We start from the raw sequence: 24,530 nt of genomic DNA on the forward strand, positions 1-24,530 counted from the left end.
GTAGAAGGTTTTAATTTTCAACTTTCACATTTAAAGTGCTAGCCAAGTAGTCGAGTGATAATACAATCCCACTATGCGGAATCTGAAGTCATGATAGTCCAAGGCTTGGCTTTATTCAGTCCTGAATCCATGCAAGAATTGCTTAACCAAGCACCAAGGGACAGGCGAGTGCTTTAAAGAGGGAAGCATTAGGAGAGAGGTACTCATTCTACCCAAAGAACTGAGTGCTTCACAAACAGGAGATGAACGCGACAATACGCTGACCACAGGTACACAGGGATTCCATGACACTCTCCGACACAATCATTCCAATGCCCAGGCCTGGCCTACAACTCCTCTGAGGAAGGCCTACAGTAGTAGCATTCATTATTAGGATGTATGCATGACAAGTCCCAAAATACTGAACCCCAAAAGGTATGTCTCACTGATGGCTATCTTGCTTCCTCTCCCTCACTTGTGTTAAAGTTTCAGTTACAAGCTGTTGTTATAAGCACAGGGGAAGCTAATACTCCATGAGGTATGAAAGCCTGAAAGGCTATTTAGGAGTCTATAAACTGTTCAAATTATATTTTAAGTGAAAAGTAAAATGGCAGAGTAACATTTCAGTCTAATACCTGTAAGCTAGATAGTGGCAGAAAGTCTTTATCCAAGGGACAGGACCTAGTAATACAAGATATTTGATCTCTGCTGTCACACACAGGCTGGGACCCTAAGAACTTGAAATCCCCTCCTTGTTTAAGCTTGCAGCAATGCAGACAGCAGCCTACGTCTCCAGGGAGTGATGAAGGCACCTGACAGTCACTTCCCGGCTGTTTCCAATGTAACACTGTCTAGCTCTGGAAAGATGGTTCCTATGAAAATAGGAAATTAGACTCTGGCATGCAGAGTGAACACAGATGATCTTGTAAGAGGCACCTCAGAGGAAAGATAGCTCAGCTCAGCCATCTTCACTGTCTCACTGTGAAGCTCACTGTGGACAGGCAGTAACAACTAGCGAGGCTGGGATACCACTGCATGAGACCATATGATTGTCACAGGAAGAGGTTTTTCAAAGCTTACTGATCCACAGGCAGAAGTCTTCAGAACTGACATGTCCCAGGGTTCTTCAGAACAGGAGTCTGGTATGCAGAAAGCACTGCTCTCTCTCCCCTCACACTGATACCCTTTGCATCTTGAACAACCCACTCTTCATCCTTGGGCTCCCAGCTTTTCCCCCCACACTTGTTAGTGGGGTAAGTAGGAGAGGCTGCGTTAACATCAACAGTATTCACACACAGACGGGCCTTGGGCTCCTAACAGTTTACCAGTCTTAAAGAGCTACAGAGCAGGTACACCAAGTGTGACAGACATGTGACGTGACAGGCAGAGAAGTAGTTTTCCAAAAGGATAGAGGTGCTTGTCCATTATTAAATAGAGATGTCACCTGTGCACTATTTACTCTGCGATTCCCCAGGAGAAATGTTCTATTTTTTAGTAGCAGACCACAAGCTGCCAATCCTTGTCTTTCTTTAGGCAGAACCATTCATCCATTGAAGAGTAATGTTCATCACTCCCAACTAAAACAGCACACGATGTGGAGGTGGCAACATGCTGAAGTGTGAGTCTAGTCAGATGAGTCATTATGTAAAAACGGCACCTTCTTACTCCACACATGCTCTGTGCTGCTGAGTAAGATCTGCTTGCTCTACCATTTTTTACTACTGTTAGTCCTGCTCAGCCACCATAAACATAGAAGGAAGACTCCAGCCTATGCTGTCCCACACAGGTTTGTCAGCTAGGTTCCAACAGCAAAGCTTTTCTGTCAATGAGACACCAAAAATAATCACAGCTGGACATGCAGATCACAGGATGACACTGCAGCAGAAAGGACTTAGTTTAAGAGTCAAAGACCATTTTTCTGAGAAGTTAGATCAGCAGTGACACAGAAGTATGGTTTCCTCCAACTGTCATTCTTGAAAAGTCACTTCTGTGATTAGGCCTGCACTTTAAGCCATTCATTTCTCATTCCTGTTAAAATGCTTAAATAATATTTCTTAAGCACAAGACCACAACTGAGTGCAGTTTGCAATGCCCTTAACTAGAGCAAGGACAGTGGAAGATGGAAAGAATGGTCTTGATCTTTCTATGAACACTGATAAATCCCAGAACAAGGTGTTATTTACATTTTATGTAGATCCACAGAGTGACTATGAATTTAAAAGCTTTTTTTTTTTTAAAAAAAGGAACAGTTTAGGATCTCTACTCAGCAATGAAGTAATACCTACATAAACTTAAAAAGTTACAAAATAACTGCGTTAAAAAGAAAAAGAAAAAAAATTACTTCTTTCTACCAACACACATTCAGGGTTTTTTGCTCAAGTTGATCACAAATCTCTTTTAAAATACACTCAAAAGTAGGTGAGATCAGCCATGAATTCTAGGCATCAGGCAAACAAAAGGAAGAACCACTTTCAAAAGTCAAATTCTGGATAACAACTCAGGTCAAGGTCATAACAGCCGAGACAGGAACATAGCTTCAGTTTTGTATAGCTGAGGTGGGTTGCAGAAAAGAAGCTATAGAAGAACCTCAGAGCTCGTAGAGCTGCCAAACCCTGACAAAGTTAGCAGCTTTTATCAGTCAGAAGAGATCACTTTTGAAGTCCACACAAGAATCAGGAAGCTGGCTCTCCAAGTTATTAGGGCACTGACCCAACACTACAGGAAAAGTGAAGCTGTGCTATGCATTTTAACAATAGCTGTACTTGTAGTTAAAGCTGGCACCCTGAAATAGTTACTGCAATAGATCTAACTTTGTTCACAAAACTTTCAGAAAGTGCACTCAGTGATTTACATCAGTTGTGCTAAACTTTCCGGCCCTACAAGTTGGATGAGTGGCATGGGGATGGCCTGTGGACCAGATCCAGCATGGTACCGGCACATCAGCATAATCTAGAGTACAGAGCCATGGTATCTAGCCTGCAGGACTTCCCCTGGGTCCAGAAAAGCACTCTGGAAACAGCAATTAATGCTGCAACCAAATTTCCAAAACTGGGGACAGCCCCACAGGCCAGATATCATGGCTTTGAGGGGTATGTTTAGCCCTTGGACTGCTGCCTGAGCACTGCTGCTTTAGACAAACTTTTGATTATGGTTGTAGGAATACCAAACCAGAGGCCTAAAATGACAATGTATGTTGTTACTGGGACTAAAAGTGCAAAGAGACAATGCAGCTCTCATTAATTACAATGCTGATCATAAGTCACAGATCAAAAGATGAGGAAACAAGAACATAAATACTGCCACTTACTGGGTCAGACCACAGGTCTGGCTTTTTTAGTATCCTGTGTCACACAGGGGCAGAGTAGATGCTGAAAAGGAGAGTGAACTGGGTATGCCCAGGGGTTCCTCTCCCACCGTTTATCGCACTTGCAGCCTCTGGCATATAAGATCTAGGAAGTTCCAATTCAGGGGCTGTACCCCTCACTCCCATGCTCAATAGCCACTAATGCCCATTTCCTCCAAGAATTTGTCCAATCCCTTTTTAAATCTGGCTAAACTGTCAGTTTCTACAACATCTGGCAGCAATGAGCTTTAACTGTGTGGCATGCCAGCAGGGGGTGCTCCTGCACTGAGCCACCTGCCTCACTGCACCCCACCAAAAACCAGGCTTTGGATGCTTCCCCAGGGGTGCCAATTTCTGACCAATCCCCTTCCTGGAGCACAGCCACAAACCCGGGGTAGTGCCGCCAATACCCAGACTCAGGTCTTTATCTGGGCCCAGTTGACCTTGGGATCATGGAGTGCTTCTATTAGCCTGAAGCATAGAAAAGTAGCCTCCCTTAGTCAGCCAAGCAAAGGGAGCAAAAAGGCATGCCCCACCTCTCTCCCTGCAAGTGCCACTGAGCTTGTTATAATAGAGAGCTTTATTAGCTAAAGAGGGTAGGGCTGGGGAAGACTACAGGTAGAAGCGTCAAAGAATAACCCAGAGCAAACAGTATGGCTTGGTAGCCTTTTGTTACACCTCTACATTACAGTAAGCTATATTTCTAGATAACTTTCAGGTAAGATGCCTCTTCCCTCCCTCCCCCAAGATGGAGGGACCCTTAAATAACCTCTCTGACCTTACCTTCAAGAACTAATCAAAGACAGATGTTGTTTGATGCCAGCTAACCAATTTAAAAAGCATCGGGGTCACCCAAGAGTATGACATAACTCGAGCCCTTGTCCTCAGGTCGCGAGGTCTGAGCCCAGAACAACAGACAGCTAGATCCACCCCCTTCTTACCTGGGCTAAGGCACTGTAGGGCAGCAATTTGGTTGCCAACAGACACTTGGGCAGAGAAAGTCGGGGGGGAAGGCAACCCCCAGTGAGGAGGGAGGAGGCTGGAATGGGATTCTTTCACAGACTTTACTCCATGTGAAAAATAACTTCCTCTTGTTAGTTTTAAACTTCTCATTGTGTGACCTTTAGTTCCTGTATTATGAGAGAATAAGAAATCCCCATCTACTTTCTCTTTGTCATTTAGTATTTTGTAAGCCCTTATGTCCCCACTCAAGTATCTCTTTTCTAAACTGCACAGGCCTAGCCTCTTTGGTCTCTCCTCATATGGAAGTCCGTGTCCCCCCCCCCCCACTTCCTGCCCACACCATAAATAATTCTCGCTGCCCTTCTCTATCCTTTTACCTGTGGGGACCAAAACTGGGCGCAGACTACTTTGAACCATTTGTCTTGTCCACTACTTCACAAATTTGACCATGGATTCGCTGGGAACAAGCCTGAAGGAACTTCAGCTCTTAAGCAGCATGGTAAGGCTCTGAGAGTTGCATCATGGACTCCCAAGTTTATTGATTTTCAAAAAAGCTAGGTTGAGTCTACTCAGGGTTTATATAAACAAATATTTTCCTAGCTGCCGACACTGAGAAGGATGAGCTCGCTCATCATTTCACTGTAAAAAGGGTGAAACTTGAGTTAAAAAAGAAAAAGAAAAAAAAATACTTGTTTGTCACTGATAATGAAACCACAAAGCAGGCTTGTGAGCAATTAAGGGACCATTTTTCTACAGTTATTTTAAGTACTATAAACCCATCATAAGATGATTTATTTCATTTTCAGATGATGCAATGCAAGTTTTTAGTGCAAGCTAAGTGCTCCTGGGATCACTCGCATACAAAAAGCCTCCAGGTGGGACTATATTCCTTGCATTCTAGAGATCAAAAAGCAATGGCCAGTAACTGCAAAAAAAAAAATCCACACAAACATTAGGACTCTAGCATCACATGCACTTTCAGACCGCTGTAGGTAAAGAGAAATTAAGCTCAAATTCAAGTTCCAACTACAAAAGGTGAAAAATATTTAAATAGTAATAAGTAACACCACAAGTTCTGCAGCAAAACTTGCTCATTGCCAGACCAGCAGTTCATTTAGACGAGTAAACTGTCACTAGCAATTGTTAAAACCTGATGTTTCAGGCAAAGGAAAACTAGACAACTTGATGCACTGGATAAATAGGGAAAGAGAGGATTTCTTCCCGACCTAACAGAAGACGACAAAGCACTTGACCTTTTACTGGTATTACTACATTTGCTAGAACTTTATAGAAGCTTCTCACCCCTCTTCTGCATCCACAACAGTTGCCTCAACACTACCCTGTGACAAGAAGTTACATTTAATTTGTTGCGATCCTGAACCTCTTCCTCACTATAAAAACGGGAGTCAGGAATATCCCAACTTTCACAGCACACTTTAACCTCTGCCATGTCTTCTCTACTGTTCTCCTTTGTACTCTACTCTTGTCCTTTTATGGAAGCTGATTCAATAGCTCTACTTACTATTTTTTACTGCCTTTCTGTTGTCCTCTTAGACTATTTTAAAGCGCACAATCTAAACTTAATGAAGCACCTAAGGCATGCATATAACAAAGAACGGACACCTTTAAAAATATTTTCTTGGTGGTTTTCTGACCTGCTCAGGTATCACTGCCAGTACACATGTACTCTTAGGGGAAACATCTATTCTAAGATTTTTCTTGAAAGGTCAGAACCATTCAAGAGGCATTAGCATACACAAGCAGTTAAACTATTAATTTCTATTTGCCAAACTGTTGCCCAGTTTTGTGAGCTTCTCAGGCAGCCCCACACTATTCCCAACTGTTCTACCTGTCTAACCACCAAATTCCATTATGAAGGGCTGAAGAACCTAGAAGACACCTCTGTGCCCTTTACACTTTTTCTAAATACTAGCTACTTCCTTCCGCATTTCATTCCCCACCTCTGGCTGTTTTTAACCTCATGACAGGACTGCAGTTCTCATCTGTGGTTACTTAGAACCTGTTTAGAAAGAATTATTAGGAAACTACTCCTCCTGCTTCATGTGTCCTTGCGACAAGGTATTTAGCAGAATTTGCAGATTCACTGGAATACAACCGTGGCCATGCTGTGAGCTTCTGCCTTGAACTTGTGACCTCTAGGCTTCCAACTGTACACCTTAGCACCCCTACACCACAGCAGCAGGAAACTACTTAAAACACAGCCACAAATATGTTAATATTCAGAAGGCTGGAAAGAAATGCTTTGCCTTTAAAGAAATGATCCTAGTTTGTCTTTATCATATGCTTTAAACAAATAACTTGCAGGAGCAAAATCCACAGCAGTCCTGGATGCTACACAGAGCTTTGTAACTGGAAGCAGCTGGCACTACCTCAGATTCCAGCCAACAGAGCTCTCTTGGGACATTGCTACAGGTGCATCAGCTCATGTGCATCAGCATCCCCATGCTGAAAAATGGTGGCAGGGGCACTTCAACTAAAGCTCGAACAAGATTTAGTTAAAGCACCCCCCACCACCATTGTTCAGCACAGGGACATTGATACACATGACACTACAACCTGCTGGAGAGTGGCAATTATTACACTCCAGCAGGCTTGATTAAATCAAATCTGCTCTGATGCATTGCAATCACAGCACATCAGAGCAGCCTCAATGTATGTGTATAGGTGCCCAGTAGCCCCGTTGAGAAGCAGAGCTAGTTTGTCAGGTTTGGAGCCCAACTGCTTCCTGCAGTTACCTTTAGAATCGTAAGCAATTCAGCAGCACTGACAGCAGCAGGCAGCATTGGGCTGCATCCCAGAGCAGATACACCAGGATGCTACCTAGTTCCAGGGGAGCATTCAACAAATCTGAGCTCAGCTTCCCTATCAGGACAAAAATACAATGTCAGAAATTCCTTGGGGACCCTGGAATAGTCACAGATTTCAGGACAGTTTGAGAAATTTACAGCACTTGGTCATTTCACATAAGATCAGGATGCTTTCTAGCAATGTGTTTTGCACTTCAATAGTTCCTTCCTTTAACCAATACAGAAAATCTTAGAGATTCTCTAAAGTAAACCGTTACAACTCCCTCAGAAAAGGGAAACTGTGGCACAGAGATGAGCACAAAGCAACATAACAAGCAAAGAATAAAACCTAATTCCCTAACTCTTCTACAATTTTAAGTTTTCATAACATTACTTTCTTAAGACACTACTCTTAACCCCTTTCTTTATACGGATAAGGAATAAGATTGTTGCCTCAGGATACAGTATTGGTGAAAAATCTTACATTTACTGTTAACAGTTCATTTTTTTCAGACTTAGCAAACCTGTGTTACCTTTGTGACAGGAAGCCACTTTTGTTTCTCCCCAAAATCTCTGCCCTGTGACAATCTGATTAGGATGGGGAGACACACCTTTACCCTATCTCTTTAGGTAACCCGAGCTGGCTACATTCCTGAGGGAGGGGGGAAACCTGCTCCTTCTGCCTACCTGACTGGTATCAGCTACCTGGGTGAGGGGCTTCTACCTGGTGGGCTAGAGTCTGCCCAACAACTAGTGATATATTGCAAATTGGTTGGCCAACAGCCAACAGGTGCTGGCCTCCATTGGACCAGGTGAACGAGGTCACAGGGGCTTTATAAGTTAAGACTGCCCAGGAAGAGGGGGCAGCAGTCATGCGGGGGACTCGGACTTAGAGAGGAGTTTTACCATCTGAAACTGACTCTCTCCCCCATAACTCATAAGCTAGGAATGGCCTGCCTCCAGAGCGAATCTCCAACAGCCTCTGGATGATACTTGTAAGCTACTCAAGATCTGATATATAGCTGGCAGTAACTCAGATGCGTGATCAAAAGGCTACCTCAGCCAGACTGTTTTGCTCTATGGGATTCCTATGATATTGCTCTATCTTGTACCCTATTTTCACCCTACCCCCGGTAATCAATAAAGTTCTCCTTTGTGACTGGTGTAGGACACTTATTGAGGGGTGAGCCTAAATTATGCCTAAGAGGCCCCTTAGGTCTGCAGGCTAAGGGAGACTTCCTTTTTTGGCCCCCAATTTGGGGAAGTGCCCTAAGTGCCTGGACTGGGTCGAGTACCCGTAGGACTATTAGGCCTGTGTTTTCCCCAAGGACACAGGGCCGAGAGAGTCCCTTCTCAGAGCGGTGGCAGCTTGCGTTACCCCCAGGCTAGCAAGTGTGCTCCAGGAATGGGGTCAGGCAGATGCGAGGCATCCCTAGGGAGGCACTCGGAGCCTGGAAGATGGTTGGGCACAGTGAGGTGGGTGGATCAACGCAGGAGCACTCCCTACTGGCCCGCCACAACCCTTGCTTAGCAATGTTCTGTATTGACAACCACTTGAGTCTTCATCTGGCACTGCCAGTCCTTCTGCAACCCGAGAAGTAACCTTAGGACAGTTATTCTTCCCGTAGCTTCTGTACTGAGAACTTCATAACCTGCGAGTCCATCAAATTCACACAATTCTTACTCATCACATAAAAGAATTATTTGTCTCAGTATCTTTGGCCATTAGTTTGAGTCATCTCCTGACATCTGGTACAGAATACTGTGGAAGATGATTTGAAGGTGCATGCAGGAACCACACTAGACTAAAGATGACAAAGTTTATTCAGGATTAAAAATAAGGCAGATGAAACAAAGGAAGGCTTTACTAGGAATACCAGGAGTTCTGACTCTTAGGTTAGAAGAGATTACATTGGTCTTTTCTGCCATTGATTCAGTGATGCAACTGCAGAATAACAACTGTTCAGACACACTCTGGAATGTCCCAGGATAACTGGCAGTACTTCTTATCCCACGAACCTTTTTAGGATCCATCCTGGGACAGACATGGATATCTGAATGATTTCCCTTTGCCCGAATAAAACGGTTTATCCTGGGATAAATGTAGGATCTATCTGTAGCCCTATTGCCTCAGTTCAGTCATACTATGATGGATCTTGAACACATACAAGTTTTTAACCTATGTATGCTGTTTTTCTTCCAATCCCCATGGCCACTTTTCCATCTCACTTCTGAAGATGGTCTTGAAGACATTTCCTAATTTAGTCTCTCTGACATGTTACATAGGCTCTGGCAAGCCATTTAAAGCCTTTACATGTCTCAGTTTTTTCTGTTTGTAAAACAGGACTTATACGTTCTTACCCAATAGTTGTACTGATGGATAAAGGCAGCTAGTATTTCTTAAAAAGTTGATATCTTGAGATACTGCACACAAGCATTAAAGTGGTCAACAAGGGTAACAAAGAAGGCAGCTAGATACTGCTAAAAAGCAATATGGACACATCTCAGGTTCTAATGGAGAACAGCAAAGGGGAAGCAGTACTTGAAGTTGACTCACTATTTTTAGGGGAGAAAGAAATGCTGAAGGAGAATCAGGATCGCAATATAACAAGTGATATAGAAAGACAAACAGAATGACATCTTTCCAGAGTAAAACAAACCTTTGGCATACGCAAGGTGGATCAGAAGTGCTCCGCAGCTATATAAAAACTTCCTTAACAATGTTAACCACCTGCCTGTCTTACAGAGGAAGGGCTGTGCCAGCTCTTTTCAACACGGCCTTGACATTTTTAAATATAGAACTGACTGTTTATATAGAAGAGCCAGGGACAGGGGGGCTCCCAAACAGAACAAAACCAGAAAATTTCTGTCTTCTAAACATGCCCAAGATGCAGTCTTCAGTGAGAGATAAATCTGCACAGAGAGATTTGACCAACGTAGCATAGAACTCATCACATCCCCTATAGCAACTGCTATAGACAGGAAGAGAGGAAGGGAGCACAGAAAAGAGGGGAAAGTTACTGGAAACAATCCCTGTCTTCAATATAAAAGATTGAATATAAAAGATTGAAAAGTAAAACTAGGTGTGTCAAGACATCTGTACCAAAGCCTTCAGAAACATGTTCTATCAAATGGCAAGATACATCAAACAACACAGAAGACAGCAAACCCACCCAATGGCCAACAAATGAAGGAAAAGTAGCAATCTCTTGCTTTGGAGCTACTTTTAAAATCCCTGAGTCTGGGTAAAGGATCTACAGATACAGAACAACACTGCCTTTGCTAACTGCACCTACCTGCCATGGAAATGCTTTTAGTCCTTTTTTAAATAAGAGGGGGATATAAAAACATGATTAACATGTTTATGTAAAGGATTAGTTAAAAACTATACATAAAAACTGCCTTTTTAGGCGCTAATGACTTGAAATCCATTATCATGCAAGTCATAAGCCAATGACTTATCTACACACAGTGAACACTACTCAGAAAAATGGGAAGTGATCACAACCAGATCATTCATTTTAAAAGATGTTAAACCCTGTCTATCCAAGACATCAACCTGTTTTAAAAGCCACCTTCTTTCTTAGCCTAGACCAGGCTTTGGCAGCAACCCAGTGCAATTTAAAACAAGGAGTAAATTGCCAGTCATGGACAACCCTGTATATGTCAAGGATAGCACTCTCTGAAGCACTGGTATTTTAATGTACACAAAATGCTTCCTGACTTATACCCCAGAGGATCAAAAGAAATGCATCCCAACACAACCAGAACAGTCCCCTTGTTTCCCTTACAAGTTCAACTGCAACGCTGGTTACTGTATTGCTATTACCCTTGGAACACAAAATACTATGATCATGGGAAAGGGGGACAGGCAGGGGTCACACTGTACTCCTCCTTAAATCATGAATGTACATGATGGTGAGGGGTGCCCTTCATGTGGGCCAGTAAAAGACAAAAATCAGGAATGCTAGCAATGGGTTTAGGAGCCCTTTCATATGCCTCAGTGACATTTTCATCACCATAACTGGCTGTGGGTAGAATATCCCAGGAAGCAGACCCTAAAAATAGCTTCTTACAACAAGTCAGCCAGCTGGCAAAAGGGGAGGGGACACCATTTATACATGGCCAGAGCAATTCAGTCAGGACAAGAGCCCAGAGAGAATAAGAACCCCAGAGGAAGGAAAGGGAAAGAAAAGAGGAGGGGGGAGAAAGCAGATCACTTAATACTTTCTCCTGAATTACCAAGGCACAGCTTTTCAGTCAATAGGTGTTGCCCTCCCAGGGGGGCAGAGAAAGACGCAAAGAAAACATAACAGAAAACCTTCCTGGCAGCAACTGTGTCTTCAGGAAAGCGGTAGGAATGGTGCAGGCAATTGAGTGCTACATGTTAAGAGCAGGCAAAGGCTGAATGTGCTACTCCCCACCCTCTTGCCTCAGTAGACCAAAATTCCAATTCGGGCCCTCTCTGAGCAGCAGCCCCAACCCTCTGCAGCAGTCACTATAGAAGACTTTCCATTAGAAAAATCAGCTTCCAATTCATAAAATCAGCTAACTCATTCTCACAGTACCAGCAAAGCAGAATCCTGAGCAAACCCAAGCAGGGAAAGCAATACAGCAGGGGAAAAAAACAGCATAGCTAACTTGCTATCTGGTTCTGCACCCCCACCACCCTGTCTGAAGCAGATCTTGCACACAACTATCACACCCCATTCAAAGGGTGTGCAGCCCATACAGCTACCTTACTACAGCAGCACCCTAACCTATCTTTCACTCCTTCAGGAACACTTGGCAGCAGCTGTGACCTGCTCACTGAGCATAAAACATCTGCATAGAAGCAGCACCCTGGCCCTGCCCATCAGCTTCCTCAGTAATTATGCTAGCCTGGTAGGTCTTTAGCACAGCCCTCTTTCACTCTCAAGCAGCTGTCCAGCCAGTTTTTGGAGTGGGCAATGGAGGAGGAAGAACAGAGGTTAGAGACCTCCTTGACTTTCTGCCTTCCACACAAAAGCTCTCAGGCACTTAACTGTAACACTGTAACAGGACATCCTGTGTAAGAAAGGGGTGGGATGCTTTGAGCTTGACAGGATCAGTGGAAAGCAAATACCTAGTTTGCCTATAGGGTAGGGGAAAGGGAACACGACAGGATTTTCTAGTTCCATGGCAGTTGCCCATTGTGTTTTTCCACATGTTTTCCAGCCCCTGAGCAGCTGGTGCTGAGAGAGGCACAAGAGGAGGGGCTCCTATTATCTGCATTGCGTTGCTGTTGTTCCCTCTCCCCACCTCGCAGAAACCTCTCTGAACAAGTTTCTCTCTCTCTGCTGTGATGGGGACCCAACCACAACTGCAAGCACTAGACTTGCTTGCGCTTGCTTCCTCTTGATTTACAGAGCTTCCCTGCTAACAGCTGCATTGCAGATGAACCCTCTTAAAGTGGACACACTGTAACTGAGACAGTAGGGCACAGAGCTATTCTAAAGCAGACCTGCACATACTAGGCTGCGTCCCCAAAACATGTAGACTCAGTGAAGGTCCCTGCCTCAGCCTCCTGCCACTTCAGGCAGAGGGTCCTGAAACACTTAGATACAGCCACCTCCCAAAGGAGCTGATTTCAGACAACAATATTACCTGCCTGGCCTTAATCTTAGCTGAGAGGAGAGAAGAGGGGAAAATATCAGCCATTAGCTTGTCAGCAGAGACAGCAAGTCCTCCGCAGACACCTCCAAGTCACTGCAATGCAGAAATTGGCAATTCAAGGATAAAGGAGGAAGTTCAGATCCCTTCTTGCTCCTTTTTCAAGCTAGCCTCCCTGGACATACTCCTCGCTCTCCCACAGGAAGTTCAGTTCTAGTAGAGGGGAAAGAGTTGTACCTATATATTTGAATAAAGTAATTCAACTCTTCAAACCTGAGGATTCAGCTTTAAGGTAGGAAGACACAGGACTAGTTATGAAACAAGTCTTTTGCCAAAGTAGAAACCTGTTCAAATTTATGATTAGGTGGTTAACCAGCTCAACCCTAAGTTAAGCATACCTAAAATTAAGAGAAGATAGCCAGAAAAAAGAACTTGTAAAGCATCTGTGTTTCCTGAAAGCTGGGTCACCTCCTCTGTAGCAGTACAGAGTACAGTGACCAGAGTCACCTAGGCATGGTAACAGTACTTGAGAATGGGTTTCTGCCATGATTCTGACTCTCCAAAAGCCTCAGGGCTGTCCTCATTTGGACTGAATGACCAGAAGAGAAGACCGTCACAGGTCTATGCTCAGGCAAGTTATATGCAACTGATGAGGGTATACAAGTGAGCCATGCGTTATTGGGACTGACTATTCTACACGGCAAACCAGTTCAAACATGTAGAGGACAAAGAGGGACAAAGAGGGACAGTGCCAAACACCCACTCTAATATTACTAGAAATTTGACTGCAGATGATCATGGACCCACAAAACTTTTGAACATCCTGGCTCTTGAATGAAGATAAGAGCGTAGCTTCTCAACCTGCAGCCTCTCTAAAACTGCAGGGGGGAGGGGGAGGAGGTTGGAGAAAAATCTCTCCCTACTAACAGCCCACACCAGGCCTTTCTAATCATATTAAAGAAAGACAGTGGAGCAGGGTGAAGGTTCCTTAGTTTTATTTGGTTCTTCAGCTCAGGAATTAAAAATGTGGTAAAAGCAGCATTAGAATAATATAGCAGCCCACAAAACATTTCTGTAATTTGCATGAAGTCCCACATAGCTGAGCTTTCCAAGTCTTCACTGCAACCAGTTTCACACTAGCACCACATTATTTCAGCTCTTATTAGTAGCCTGGTGCAAAATCTCATCAGGAAAGTATCACTGTGTGTCAACCTCTGAGAAATGAGACTGTACAAGCTCCCACGCTTCCTAAGCAGACACTAAAGACAATTCTTTTCTCCTACTTTTATTCCTCCTCTTCTGGTAGAGAAAAGTGCAGGTGTAGTCTTTCAGAGTACTACACTCCAAAGACTGATTCAGGACTCCATGAGTAGAGCCTAGAAACAGCATCCCACTAGGAATCCCTTTCCATCTCAGCAGCTGAAAGATATAGGATCTGAATTTCTCACAACTGTGCAGGTCCTTGTCTTTGCAGGCACATTCTTCCAGTGAGAAGGTTTAGCTCTGTGGCTCATAAGCACTTGCTGGATTTTTCAGTCCCTGGTCCCCACTGTTGGCAGGGCAATACCCCTCCAGAGATGACAGCAATTCCATTACTACAGGCTCACTGCCATCCTTTGACATCTCCCTCCGCTTTATACCACCCCCTTCCCACCTACTGTTTGAAGAAAATCGCTAGGCCCTGGAAGAATCCATTCTCTTCCCTACCCACATCCCCTGAGGTGCCTTGCCTTTAAAAAAAACAAAACACAAAAATCTAGGTCCCAGCTCCAACATTTCCCTACTTTTTCCACCAGTAATGTGTAATTCCCTGTCCAATTTAAACACCAAACAGACCCATGGTAGCAATAACATTTTTTAAATAGATATTGCTAGCCAAGTTTATCAACACAGGAAGAAATGCACATTTACATACCATGTTACACTGCTATGCTAGAAATCAGGAAGGGTTAAGGGAAGGGGCTGGCCAACAGCACTGTTTAGTTAATTTAGTTCTCAGAAAGACACCCACTCCCTGACTGATTAGGGAAACTGATAGCAACAACCACATGTAAATGCATGGTCATCCATCTCTATCAGTACTGTCACAACAAATGAGGCAAGGTACTAGGAGTACCTGCAACAGAACTTGTCCAGGAGTGAGAACGCAGCACTAAGACACCAGCACAGCAGGCCCATTTCTTTGGATGTATAGATTGCTCCTACTCTGAACCATTTACACACTCACATGTTGGGTACAGACATACAGGCACAAACACACATTCTTCAACAGATCAGTGTATTTATTGGACTCCTGTCAGAGACACTGTTCTCCTACCCATTTTACCCTGCCAACAGAGTTTCAAGCACAGAGTGAGCTACAGTCATATCCTAACTGCCTGCCTCCTGGTAATAAAACAGGCAATATCTGGCAGGCTGCATCCAACATTAATCAGCTCTTCAGACAGCTTTAATTTATGCTTGCTGTTGTCTGGAGACAGCTGCTTGCACCAACCACTAGCTTCTCTGTACTGTGCTTCGTTCAGATTTACACACAATAGCAACTCTGCAGTATAGTCAGTCAGGGAATGGCCCAGCATCAATCCTAAGAGGAGGTTGTTTTTAAAGAGGCATATTATGAGAATTACTTGAGAACAATTACTTCTCCTAGGAAATATAGGCCCTGATGGCCATATATGCTGGCTTCTCACAGTTAACTCAATGAACAAACAAGACCTAGGATAGCATTCTGGCTGAGTGGGTGCAAAAAAAACTATCAAATAATTTTTGAAGTAAGGCCTCATGTGCATCTCAGCAGACGTGCTACAAACCCCGCTAACTGGCACTTACTTTGAGCAATGTTGATTTCTTAATGTCTACCAGCCCTGCTTTCTTATGAAACGCTGTGTTGCAAGGCTCCAACAAGCATATTACCAGCAAGACAAGAGAATATGGAAGGCTGTAACTGCAGTGTATAGTGGTATTTAAATAGATATCAGTTTAAGAAGAAACAGAGGGGTATCCGAAGTCAACCCTTTCCACAGAACCCCTCAGCTTGAAGCATTAAATGTAGCATTGTAACAACCGGCAGAAACAATAGTTGTATGACTTGCAAGCTTACACTTTCCTTCCATAGAAACAAATTCCAGTAATAAGGCCTACATTTTAAACATGTTATTGCCATTGTTATGCCAGTCTCCTCCTGTAGTCACAATGGGACAATGGTTCAAGCAGTCTCTAATACAGACCTACAGCCAGCTGCTTTGCAGGTAGGGAAAAGCAGGATGTAAGAAACACCTACTACATTCAAGATGATCTTTCCAAGAAAATGATCCTATGCTCACCTTCCAAAACCGCTGGCCATCATCAAATCACAGCTTGCTCTGAAAGCCAATGTTAACTCAATCACATGTCCTCTCCTTTTTACTGTTTAAAAAAGTAGTCATTAAGATTGCCAGTAAGTTAATTAGCTTAGGAAAACCAGCAAGAGATTTTATGAGATAACTTGCACAATGACAGTTTTTAGATGGGAAAAAGACTCCACAGCATGGAATAACCAGGTATCCAGAAGGGAGGCAATAAAGAGATTTGCAGAGATCAGGGAAATAAAATCCTTCTGAGAAAGGGAGGAGACTGCCACGACCCTTCCTCTAGAACATCTGTGCTAACTGCTCATTTTGTGGGAAAAATTGCTCTTCAGAAGTAGCTTTGTAATCCAGGGATAGTAGCCCTTTCTGCCAAGGACTTCTTTTTGTTTTTTTTTAAATCAATATCCACAAAGGGCGAGTAAATCCACAGCCAGGGAGACATGCACACACCCATTCCTCCAAAACAAACACCACATGCAAAGGACTTTCACACAATGTGTTTTGTACAAAAATCAGCGCTCCCTGGTCTGAGAATCTATACCATGCTTCAAAATCCTCATTTTCCCAGCTTGCAGGACACCGGGACTTATTCTAGTCAGGTCTGACCAGCTAGGGCTCCCAAGCCCAGGAATTTCAGGCATGAGCTGACTCATCTGTATTGTGACCATTCTCCTTTAAAAACAGGGGGGAAACAACACATGATACACCTGACAGAGCCTCTTCAGGGACCACAACTTAACATCAAGGCTCAACAACTTCTGCTCAATCTGTGTACCTGCCACACTACTCTTCCCCCTCCCTCTACCATTGTTAATGCTGGTAATTTAACACCCAATGTGACCACGGAGAGGACTGACAAGCTGAAATCCTGCCTCTCCTGCTGTCTCCTTTATAAAATATACAGCGTAAACTGAGAGGCAACCTGGGGTAACCATGTAGGGAAGACAGCCAACTTTTGGCAATTGCAAACCACAGCACAAGTGCCTGCACCACTGTCTTCCCCTACAGCTATTTCTGACGAACTAATGCCACCAGTAAAAGAGAAAGGCCGCAACTATCCCCTTCCTTGTGTTTTCTCCTAGGCTGGCATCTCTCTCCATCTCCTTTTCCGAGCATCTTATAACGTGAATTTCCTGCAGTGATAAATAATCATGATTCTAAACATTGTGCTTATAAGCAACACTACAAGATAAAGAGGTGATAGGGAGGGGGAGGGGGGGTGGAGAAAAAGGCTGCTGGCACAAGGTGCAAGGCTGCAGTTTATGACATCAGCAGATTAACCCTCCCGTCCCTATCCCTTTGTACTTTACTGTTTCATACATAGATTAAAATTCACAGCAGAAGAATCCAACCACTACCACAACACACATTTATCTGTGAACATCAACTATTGTTCAGCAGGCCCTGCTTCCAATTAACTTCAACCCCCTCCCAAGCCCATTATATTAACTACACCAAACAATAACTGAGCCACAGAGAGTGCATGAGGCAAGGCAGAAGTGGACTGGGTTGTTCCCACACCCCCTGCCACATGCACAAAGACCAGCAAAAATCCTCAGTGCTCACAGACTCCCCATCCACACAGCCTCTCAGACAGCTAGGAGAGGGGAGGAGGGGTTCAGGGAGAGCTGCACAGCACTTCACATTCACTGGAAGGCCCACCCTGACAGAAAAGCAGGGTGCTCCCACCCCACAGCACCAGATTCCATCTAGCACACACTGAAGTTCTGACTGCAGCCTAAGAGCCTGCGTTTGATTCACCATCTCTTCAAGAAAGGAGGGGAAAAAGACCCCACGCAAGAGAAAACACAAGAAAATCCCCAAACAAGTCCCACAGATGGAGACAAGCATCTGCTTCCCAGACATTTGTCCATGCACCAGAATTTTCATTTCAGGCTGCTATGACGGGTGTTCTGGGCTCTCCTTGCCCTAATAAGGAGCTTGTACACAGGGCTGCAGTGCACCACGGCTGCCTCAGCCAGTTCAGCTGGGTACGCTGTAGATGAGATGAGACTTCAGTCTGGCAATCCTGAGAGCAGCCCAAGGTTTACTGTAGTCCAAGTAAGACTACAGATTAGGAGCAAGCATAAAAGAGAGCAGTAGGATGAGCACTGGCTTCTATAGGTGAGGCTCTTAGAACCAATCTGGCTCAACAAATTTAGTGGGCAGGAAACCACAAGTCATGTTATCACACATAATCCCAACCTATAGCTCCCAGGGAATGGAGTCTTCTGTGGCACACCTCTGAACCTAAGGAAGGAGAGCTTGGAGAAATGCAATTCTGTATTCTGTCCTCCACAATACTCAAAGAAAAACAGCTAAACTGCCTCCCCAACGCACGTAAGACAAACAATCCAGAAGACTGAAAATTTAGGTCTCAAAGGGATGTTTACTTCTTGGCAAGAGGAGGGACAGCATGGGGATCCATCTTCCACTTCCAAAGACAGTGTCACAGTTGCAAGAGAAAGAGTGGGAAGGGGCCAAATGAGGAGTGGAAAGGGGGAATCTTCAATTGCAGCAGAGGCTTTACTGTTTTGAACTCAAAACACTACCAAAGCTGAGAATAAACCCTCTCTTTCAAGGGCAGGTAGTGTCTGCTACCCAAAATAGATGTTGACTGCATCTCAGAGGTCCTAGGACAAGTACTGATTTATAAACAAAGACAAGACCTGCAGGAAACTTGTTTCTCTACAAAGGTGAAAGAAGGTTGCATTCCTATTATGTCCAGGTGGGGAAGGATATCATTTTCCAAAGTAAAAGTAACAGATCTTCAGCAGGAAGCAAGATTCAACAACAAAAGAAATAGGGGAAAAAATGGGGGGAAAAAAATGGTCTCCCACCTTCCACAGCTCTCCAATCAGCCTGCTACTATTGCAAGTTAACCCAGGAGTTATCAAAGTATCACAAGAAAGAGTCCTACCCCCCAAATTCCAGTGAGGGATTTTTTCCTACAATATATTCTGGAAGGTTTTATGCAGCCTGCTATTGATGGAACTTCCATCACCTTCCCTTGGGAGGCTGGCTTCATACAGAATATTCTGTTCAACTGCCAGCTTAAGTTTTCCTCGTTTCTTTCTTAGCAAGCTTTCTCCACCCCAGGGCTAGGGTTCCTAGCCCCACCATGATATCAAAGTCTTTAAATTTAATTGTGAATTCTGAACGTAGGGCATGATTTTTCTTTAAAGTAAGGCTGCCTATTGCTTATGGTCAGTTTCAGATGCCAATACATCTCTTTAGATGTTGCATAGTATTACACAGGATAAAAGACCTAAACTATAAGTCCCATGACTGGCTTAAAGTCATATCAGTGCTGCATTTGCTTTCAGTGTTTTAACATACAAAAACACCATCTCACATCTTTTTAATCATTATTGTTTAATAAAGATATTGCACCTCACACAGTTTGTTTAAAGCAGTAAGACAGACTCCAGACATTTAGATTTTCTAAATCATTTTCTTTGCTGCTTTTCAGCCTTCTATTTCCGGGTCTTCACTGACAATTTTTTTTTTTTTTAAAGAAAATACCTCTCTCCACCCAAGCTTCTTGTTATGTCAGCATCCTGGATTTAAATACAGACAGCATTATAACAGATCAACCTCTGGGAAGGGGCCATGGTCACAAGCAGTGCAACACTATGGACTGAAGTAGCAGTTACTACAGTTTCAACTACTGCTAGGAACAGGTGTTAAATGTTTGTTTAATTTAGCAGTGCAGAAGGGCAGAGCTTCCCTGCATGTGACAGAGGTGAAGCAGCTAAGCCTAGAGATATGGAGGAGGCACATCAAAAGGTTTGGGATAACTTGTATGGGAAACAGGAACTAGGTATGGTGCTGTGTGGGACAGGGAGAATGCCACACTACATGCACAAACTAAATTGGTGCATACTTTCATTTGGAACAAGTACTAGGCTGGGAAAAGGAAGCAGCAGGTAAGGTAAATGCAGCGTACTGCAGAATTAATCTCATGATCCTGCTGCCAAGACTGCCAGGATTTTCAGTTTGTTTGTTTGTTTGTTTGAAGGAAAGAAAGTTGTTCATTACTCTGCCAGTTTCAAATGGTTATTCTCTGCCTCATCACTGATTAATGTCTCCAGTGTGTTTCTGGAGTTTCTTGCCTTTACTACTTAAAACAGCCCTTATAATGATCATCTTTTTGTTTGTCTCAAGTTCTACAGCACCTGATGCCTTACCCCCACAAGCCACTCAAACTATCGTTGCTCTTTCTGCTGCTTTAACTAAGCCTGTATATTCAGCTAGCATTTTCTCTCTAGCCTTGATTTTCAATGTAGATTCTTTATTGTTTTCATATACTAGTGGAGCCTCAAGAAGCATCGTCAGCCACTTCTTCCTGCCCCCAGTATTTTTCTTTCAGTGGAAAACTCAGGTTTCTTTTCTCTTCCCAACTATATATGCATTTTTTCTCCTCCTCTCCAATACCTTCAAACAGCTGTTTGATTGAGCTATTCCTGCACAACTGGAGTTTAAGAGTCTCATGGTCAGCACAGCATCCCTACTACACTTACATTCACAAATATTGCCTCCCTAGCAGTAAGAAGATGATCAAAGAGGCTTTTCTCTTCTAGCTAAATTATCTACTTTCAGGCTCATAAAAATTGCCTTTTATTTCACTAGAAGAGGGCTTAGGAACCATATATTAGAGTGCTTCCAAGTCAACAGTTGTCCAAGTGCTTAAAATCCATATGACTATTTTCCAGTGATTCTGGACTCCATGGAAGTTGACAGTATTTTTTTGTTGTTATTTTCTTCTAGAAGTTCAATTTTGCCATTTCTTTTGCCCTTCATAAAGTAGCTCACCACCACCTTCTTCACATTAAAGTAGTTTCTTAAATTTATAGACACACACCTTCTCTCTCTCAAACAGGATCATTCACTGGAATATTATGTTTCAGTTTCATCCACTAGATAATATTCTCCTTTGATTAAATAAAACCTCTATTTTCACTAAGTTATATTTCCCTTTCTATGTCTTTCTAGCCCTGACAGATTTGAATCAAAGAGACAGGAATCCCACTGGCTGTGCTGAAGACTGTCTACTCATCACAAAAGGGATGGCAATGCTCAGAAGACCCAGCGCTGCTTCTTTTTAAATGATCCAAGGTTCTAGCAGCTGGTCTCCAGTATGACCTTCTACTTTACTCACACTAAGTACTAGAAAAATATAAGATGCCCTATGTTGACCTGGCTGCAGCTGTCTTCCAAAGGTCCTAAAAGAATCTTCTTTGATAGCAGCTCTTTCCTTCTGTCACTAGTTCTTCCATAAGCTACATTAAGTGGAAATTCCCTGGCTTTCCTCAAGCTACCATTAGCCCTTGTCAGCACATTTCATATTCTGGCACTGGGGAGATAGCACATTATCCTTCTCTCTTTTTCAGGAATTAGACAACCCAGCTATGTTCTTTGCTACCAAATTGCTCATCAAGTTTACTTGCCTCCTTCTACACCTCTGGTGACTCCTTTTCACCTGTTGGTAGAACTACTGCCTAGTTCTCAGCTTCCTCACTGTCTGTCCATTGCACTATAAATCAAGAACCTCTATCATTTCTGTCAAAGCCCAATGACCCTGACGGCATCAAGTCTTCCCATATATGTTTCTTCCACATTCTTCCCTTTGGGGTCTCCACCTATCAAATCTCTCCTTGCAGTTCCCTTTAAACACAGTCCAGTACATGTTTTTCCCCACTTTCAGCAGTTTCAGCATCACCAAGTCCCTCTAAAGAAAGAGGCTCCACACCACATGCATGCATAACTCATGACAAAGCCAAAAAGGGCAAAACAAAGAACAGGTTGAGGAATAACCTCTACTTGACAGGCTCTCACTCTTTTTCTACCAAACTATACTAACGTATCGGTTTTAGCTAATGGGTCGTAGATGTGACCAACCGAAGTTTCACCTAGCTCCATCAGCAGCAAAGTATACCAAATTCTCCCATGCAATCCCAAACCATCTGAAAATGAGCACTTATAACATAGGACTAGCTACTACTAGAACAATACACCAAAAATACAACCTGAAATTAGACATATCTGTAGTTTCTACCCCACAAGATTATATTGTCAAGGTAAAAGAAAGGCCCCAGGCCTACAAGGCCTCAAGCAATGCTAATACATTTCAATTCCTATGAAGACTTCCCTCTGTTATTGGCAATGCATGCTCAAACACAGAGGATAAGTCCTCTATAAACACACCTTTAGCTCAGCTCACAGCAGTAGGTTTTCAAAAACAGAAATGACAAAATGCTCTAGGACGTGACCACCAGAATACTTCTGATCTAAGTATTTGGGATCCTTCCAGGACTCTATTCTGCCTCACTTCAAGTTAATGTCTGCATCATGACTGACATTTATTTCATAACTGAATAAGAACCGAGATAAGCACCTTCAAAATGTGTGGAAAATAAAATTCCAGTCATGGTTCTCCTGTTAATCAAGCAGGGTGATGGGAAGAATGGCAGAACAGAACACTAACCTCTGGCTGACAGCTTTTTGGTGTTGATGATTTTTGCAGCATATTCTTGGGTTGAGCTCTTCTTTACACATCTGCGAACCACAGAGAAAGCTCCCCTAGGAAAAAACAAAAAGATGCTGGGTGCTGTCAAGTAAAAAATGAAAATCCAGCATGCAGTTTCCATCCCTCCCAACCAACATGCACAGGAGTAAATGCTGGTAAAAACAAGTACAGGGAAGACAATAGGTGAGAGCCAGTTAAAAATGCTGTCTACGTTCACAAATAAAGGCTGAGAAGAATACACCCAAGTGCCTGCCTCAAGACTCCACGGGGCCTTGATACCCACAAGAACAAAACAGCTCTAATTTCTCCTTGGTTGCAGGGGGTAGAGTGTGGAAACCACATAGGGACCAAACAGAGAAAGAAAAGCAGCCAAGAAGGCTGAAAAAAACCAGCATCCTCTGAACAGAGCCAACCCTGCAGTTGGAGAAGTGTTTCTTAGCTGTCTAACCCAGGTTCTGGTCTCAGGCCCTGCCACTGAACCACTAAAACACCTTGGACAAGTCACCAGGAAAAGGAAGAGGGGGGATACAAACCTAGGACACAGGTGTTAGGAGCCGGGGAAGACCACTTGTTTGTTAACAGTTTACAAGTAGGAATCAGGGCAACTAGTACAACTGTTACCAAGGGGCTAAGGGGGGAAAAGAGGGCAGGGGAGAGCTCCAAGAAAGGAAGCAGAGAAAGAAGGAAGGACTCCAAGCAGAAAAGAAATAAGATGGGAGGGAGAGGTGCAAGGAAAGATGCCTTCAGCTCTAAAGGCCAGTGGGGAACCTGGAGACAGGGCACAGGACAGAGAGATGAACTCAGCATGGGCCAAAGAATGAATCAGGGAAATCTGACAGGGAAGCAGCCCAGCCTTCGAGGAGGAAACTGGGTCCCTCCAGGCTGTCGAGGACTCTGTAGGTTGGCAAAATAAATTACATAGAGAAAGAGCCAAGCAGGAGCCCACAGGAAACCGGAGCTGACAGAAAGCACCGGGTCCCTCCCTGCACCGCAGAGCCCGCTCACACTCCGCATCCCTCCTGCCCGCCCCCCCGGCAAACCAGTAGGCTCGGCCTCGCGGGGCTGCAGCAGCGCCTGGAGGACCGGCCGGGGCGCAGCAGCCGCAAAGCCTGGGGACCGGCGCGCGGAGGGAGCGCGGCAGCCCGCAGCGAAGCAGCAACTTCCCGTTCCCCCCGATGCCTCAGCGCCCGCGGGCTGCCGCAGCAGGGCTGCGCGTGTGAGCGGGGGGCAGCGCCTGGTCCCGATGCGGGGGAGCCCAGCGAGGGGCCGGGGCGGAAGAGCCACGGCGGGCGCTGCCCAGGGCCCCGGCGCGGGCGGCGGGCGTGGGGGGGATTGCGGCTGTGGTGGGGCCAGGGCCCGCCAGGAGGGGAGGCTGGGCCGGGCCGGGCCGGGCGGGCTCGTACTTGCCGAGCTCCTCGTAGAGCTGGTAGTCGTCGGTGAAGCGGGTGCAGGGCGTCGTGGTGGCCATGTTCGGCGGCGGCGCTCAGCTCGGCGCTGGCATGGGGCTGGAGGCGGGCGGACGTGCTCCCGATCGGCGGCTCCGGCAGATCCCTGCGGCCGCTCTGCGCCCCGCGCCGCTGCACAGTCACCACCCGCCGCGAGGGGAAGCGGCTGCGCCCGGCAGCACCGCGAGAACTTACTGAGAGACACCCTCTCTCCCCCGCCCCACCCCACCCCACCCCAGCCCAGCCCCAGCCCGGCCCACGAGGGCGCTGTGCGCGGCGGTCGCCTCGTGTTGCGTCGGGGCGCTCGCCGGGACCGGGATGAGGGGGGGCTGCAGCCAGACCCCTTGGCCTCGTGCCCGGCTCCCGCCCGCGCACACCCGGGAGGGGAGGAGCCGCCGGGGACAGCGCCCCGCCTCCGCCCCCTCCAGGTGCGCGCCCAGTGGGGGGGCCTAGCCCGGGCGGGCTGCGGGAAGCCGGGGGCAGGCA

General features: G+C 44.9%; 1 protein-coding gene across 26 annotated transcripts in view; it reads right to left on the reverse strand.

Annotated features, from left to right (window-relative positions):
* Positions 1-24,267, reverse strand: part of CAMK2G (calcium/calmodulin dependent protein kinase II gamma) — a 183,831-nt gene extending 159,564 nt beyond the window's left edge. For 13 of the 26 annotated variants that reach the window (XM_090058147.1, XM_090058138.1, XM_090058150.1 and 10 more), the window contains exons 1-2: positions 24,003-24,266; positions 22,558-22,652 (exon numbers count right to left, since the gene is read on the reverse strand). In XM_090058147.1, the coding sequence (XP_089914273.1) occupies positions 22,558-22,652; positions 24,003-24,067 (160 nt within the window). In that variant the 5' untranslated portion in view covers positions 24,068-24,266. Of the gene's footprint in view, positions 1-22,557; positions 22,653-24,002 lie in introns of all 26 variants that reach the window. The other 13 variants (XM_090058144.1, XM_090058142.1, XM_090058145.1 and 10 more) reach the window with 3 other exon arrangements.
* Positions 24,268-24,530: the final 263 nt, after the last annotated feature.

This window comes from Crocodylus siamensis, chromosome 7 (genome assembly GCF_052110815.1).
Source record: "Crocodylus siamensis isolate JL-2025a chromosome 7, ASM5211081v1, whole genome shotgun sequence".
Classification (NCBI taxonomy): Eukaryota; Metazoa; Chordata; order Crocodylia; family Crocodylidae; genus Crocodylus; species Crocodylus siamensis.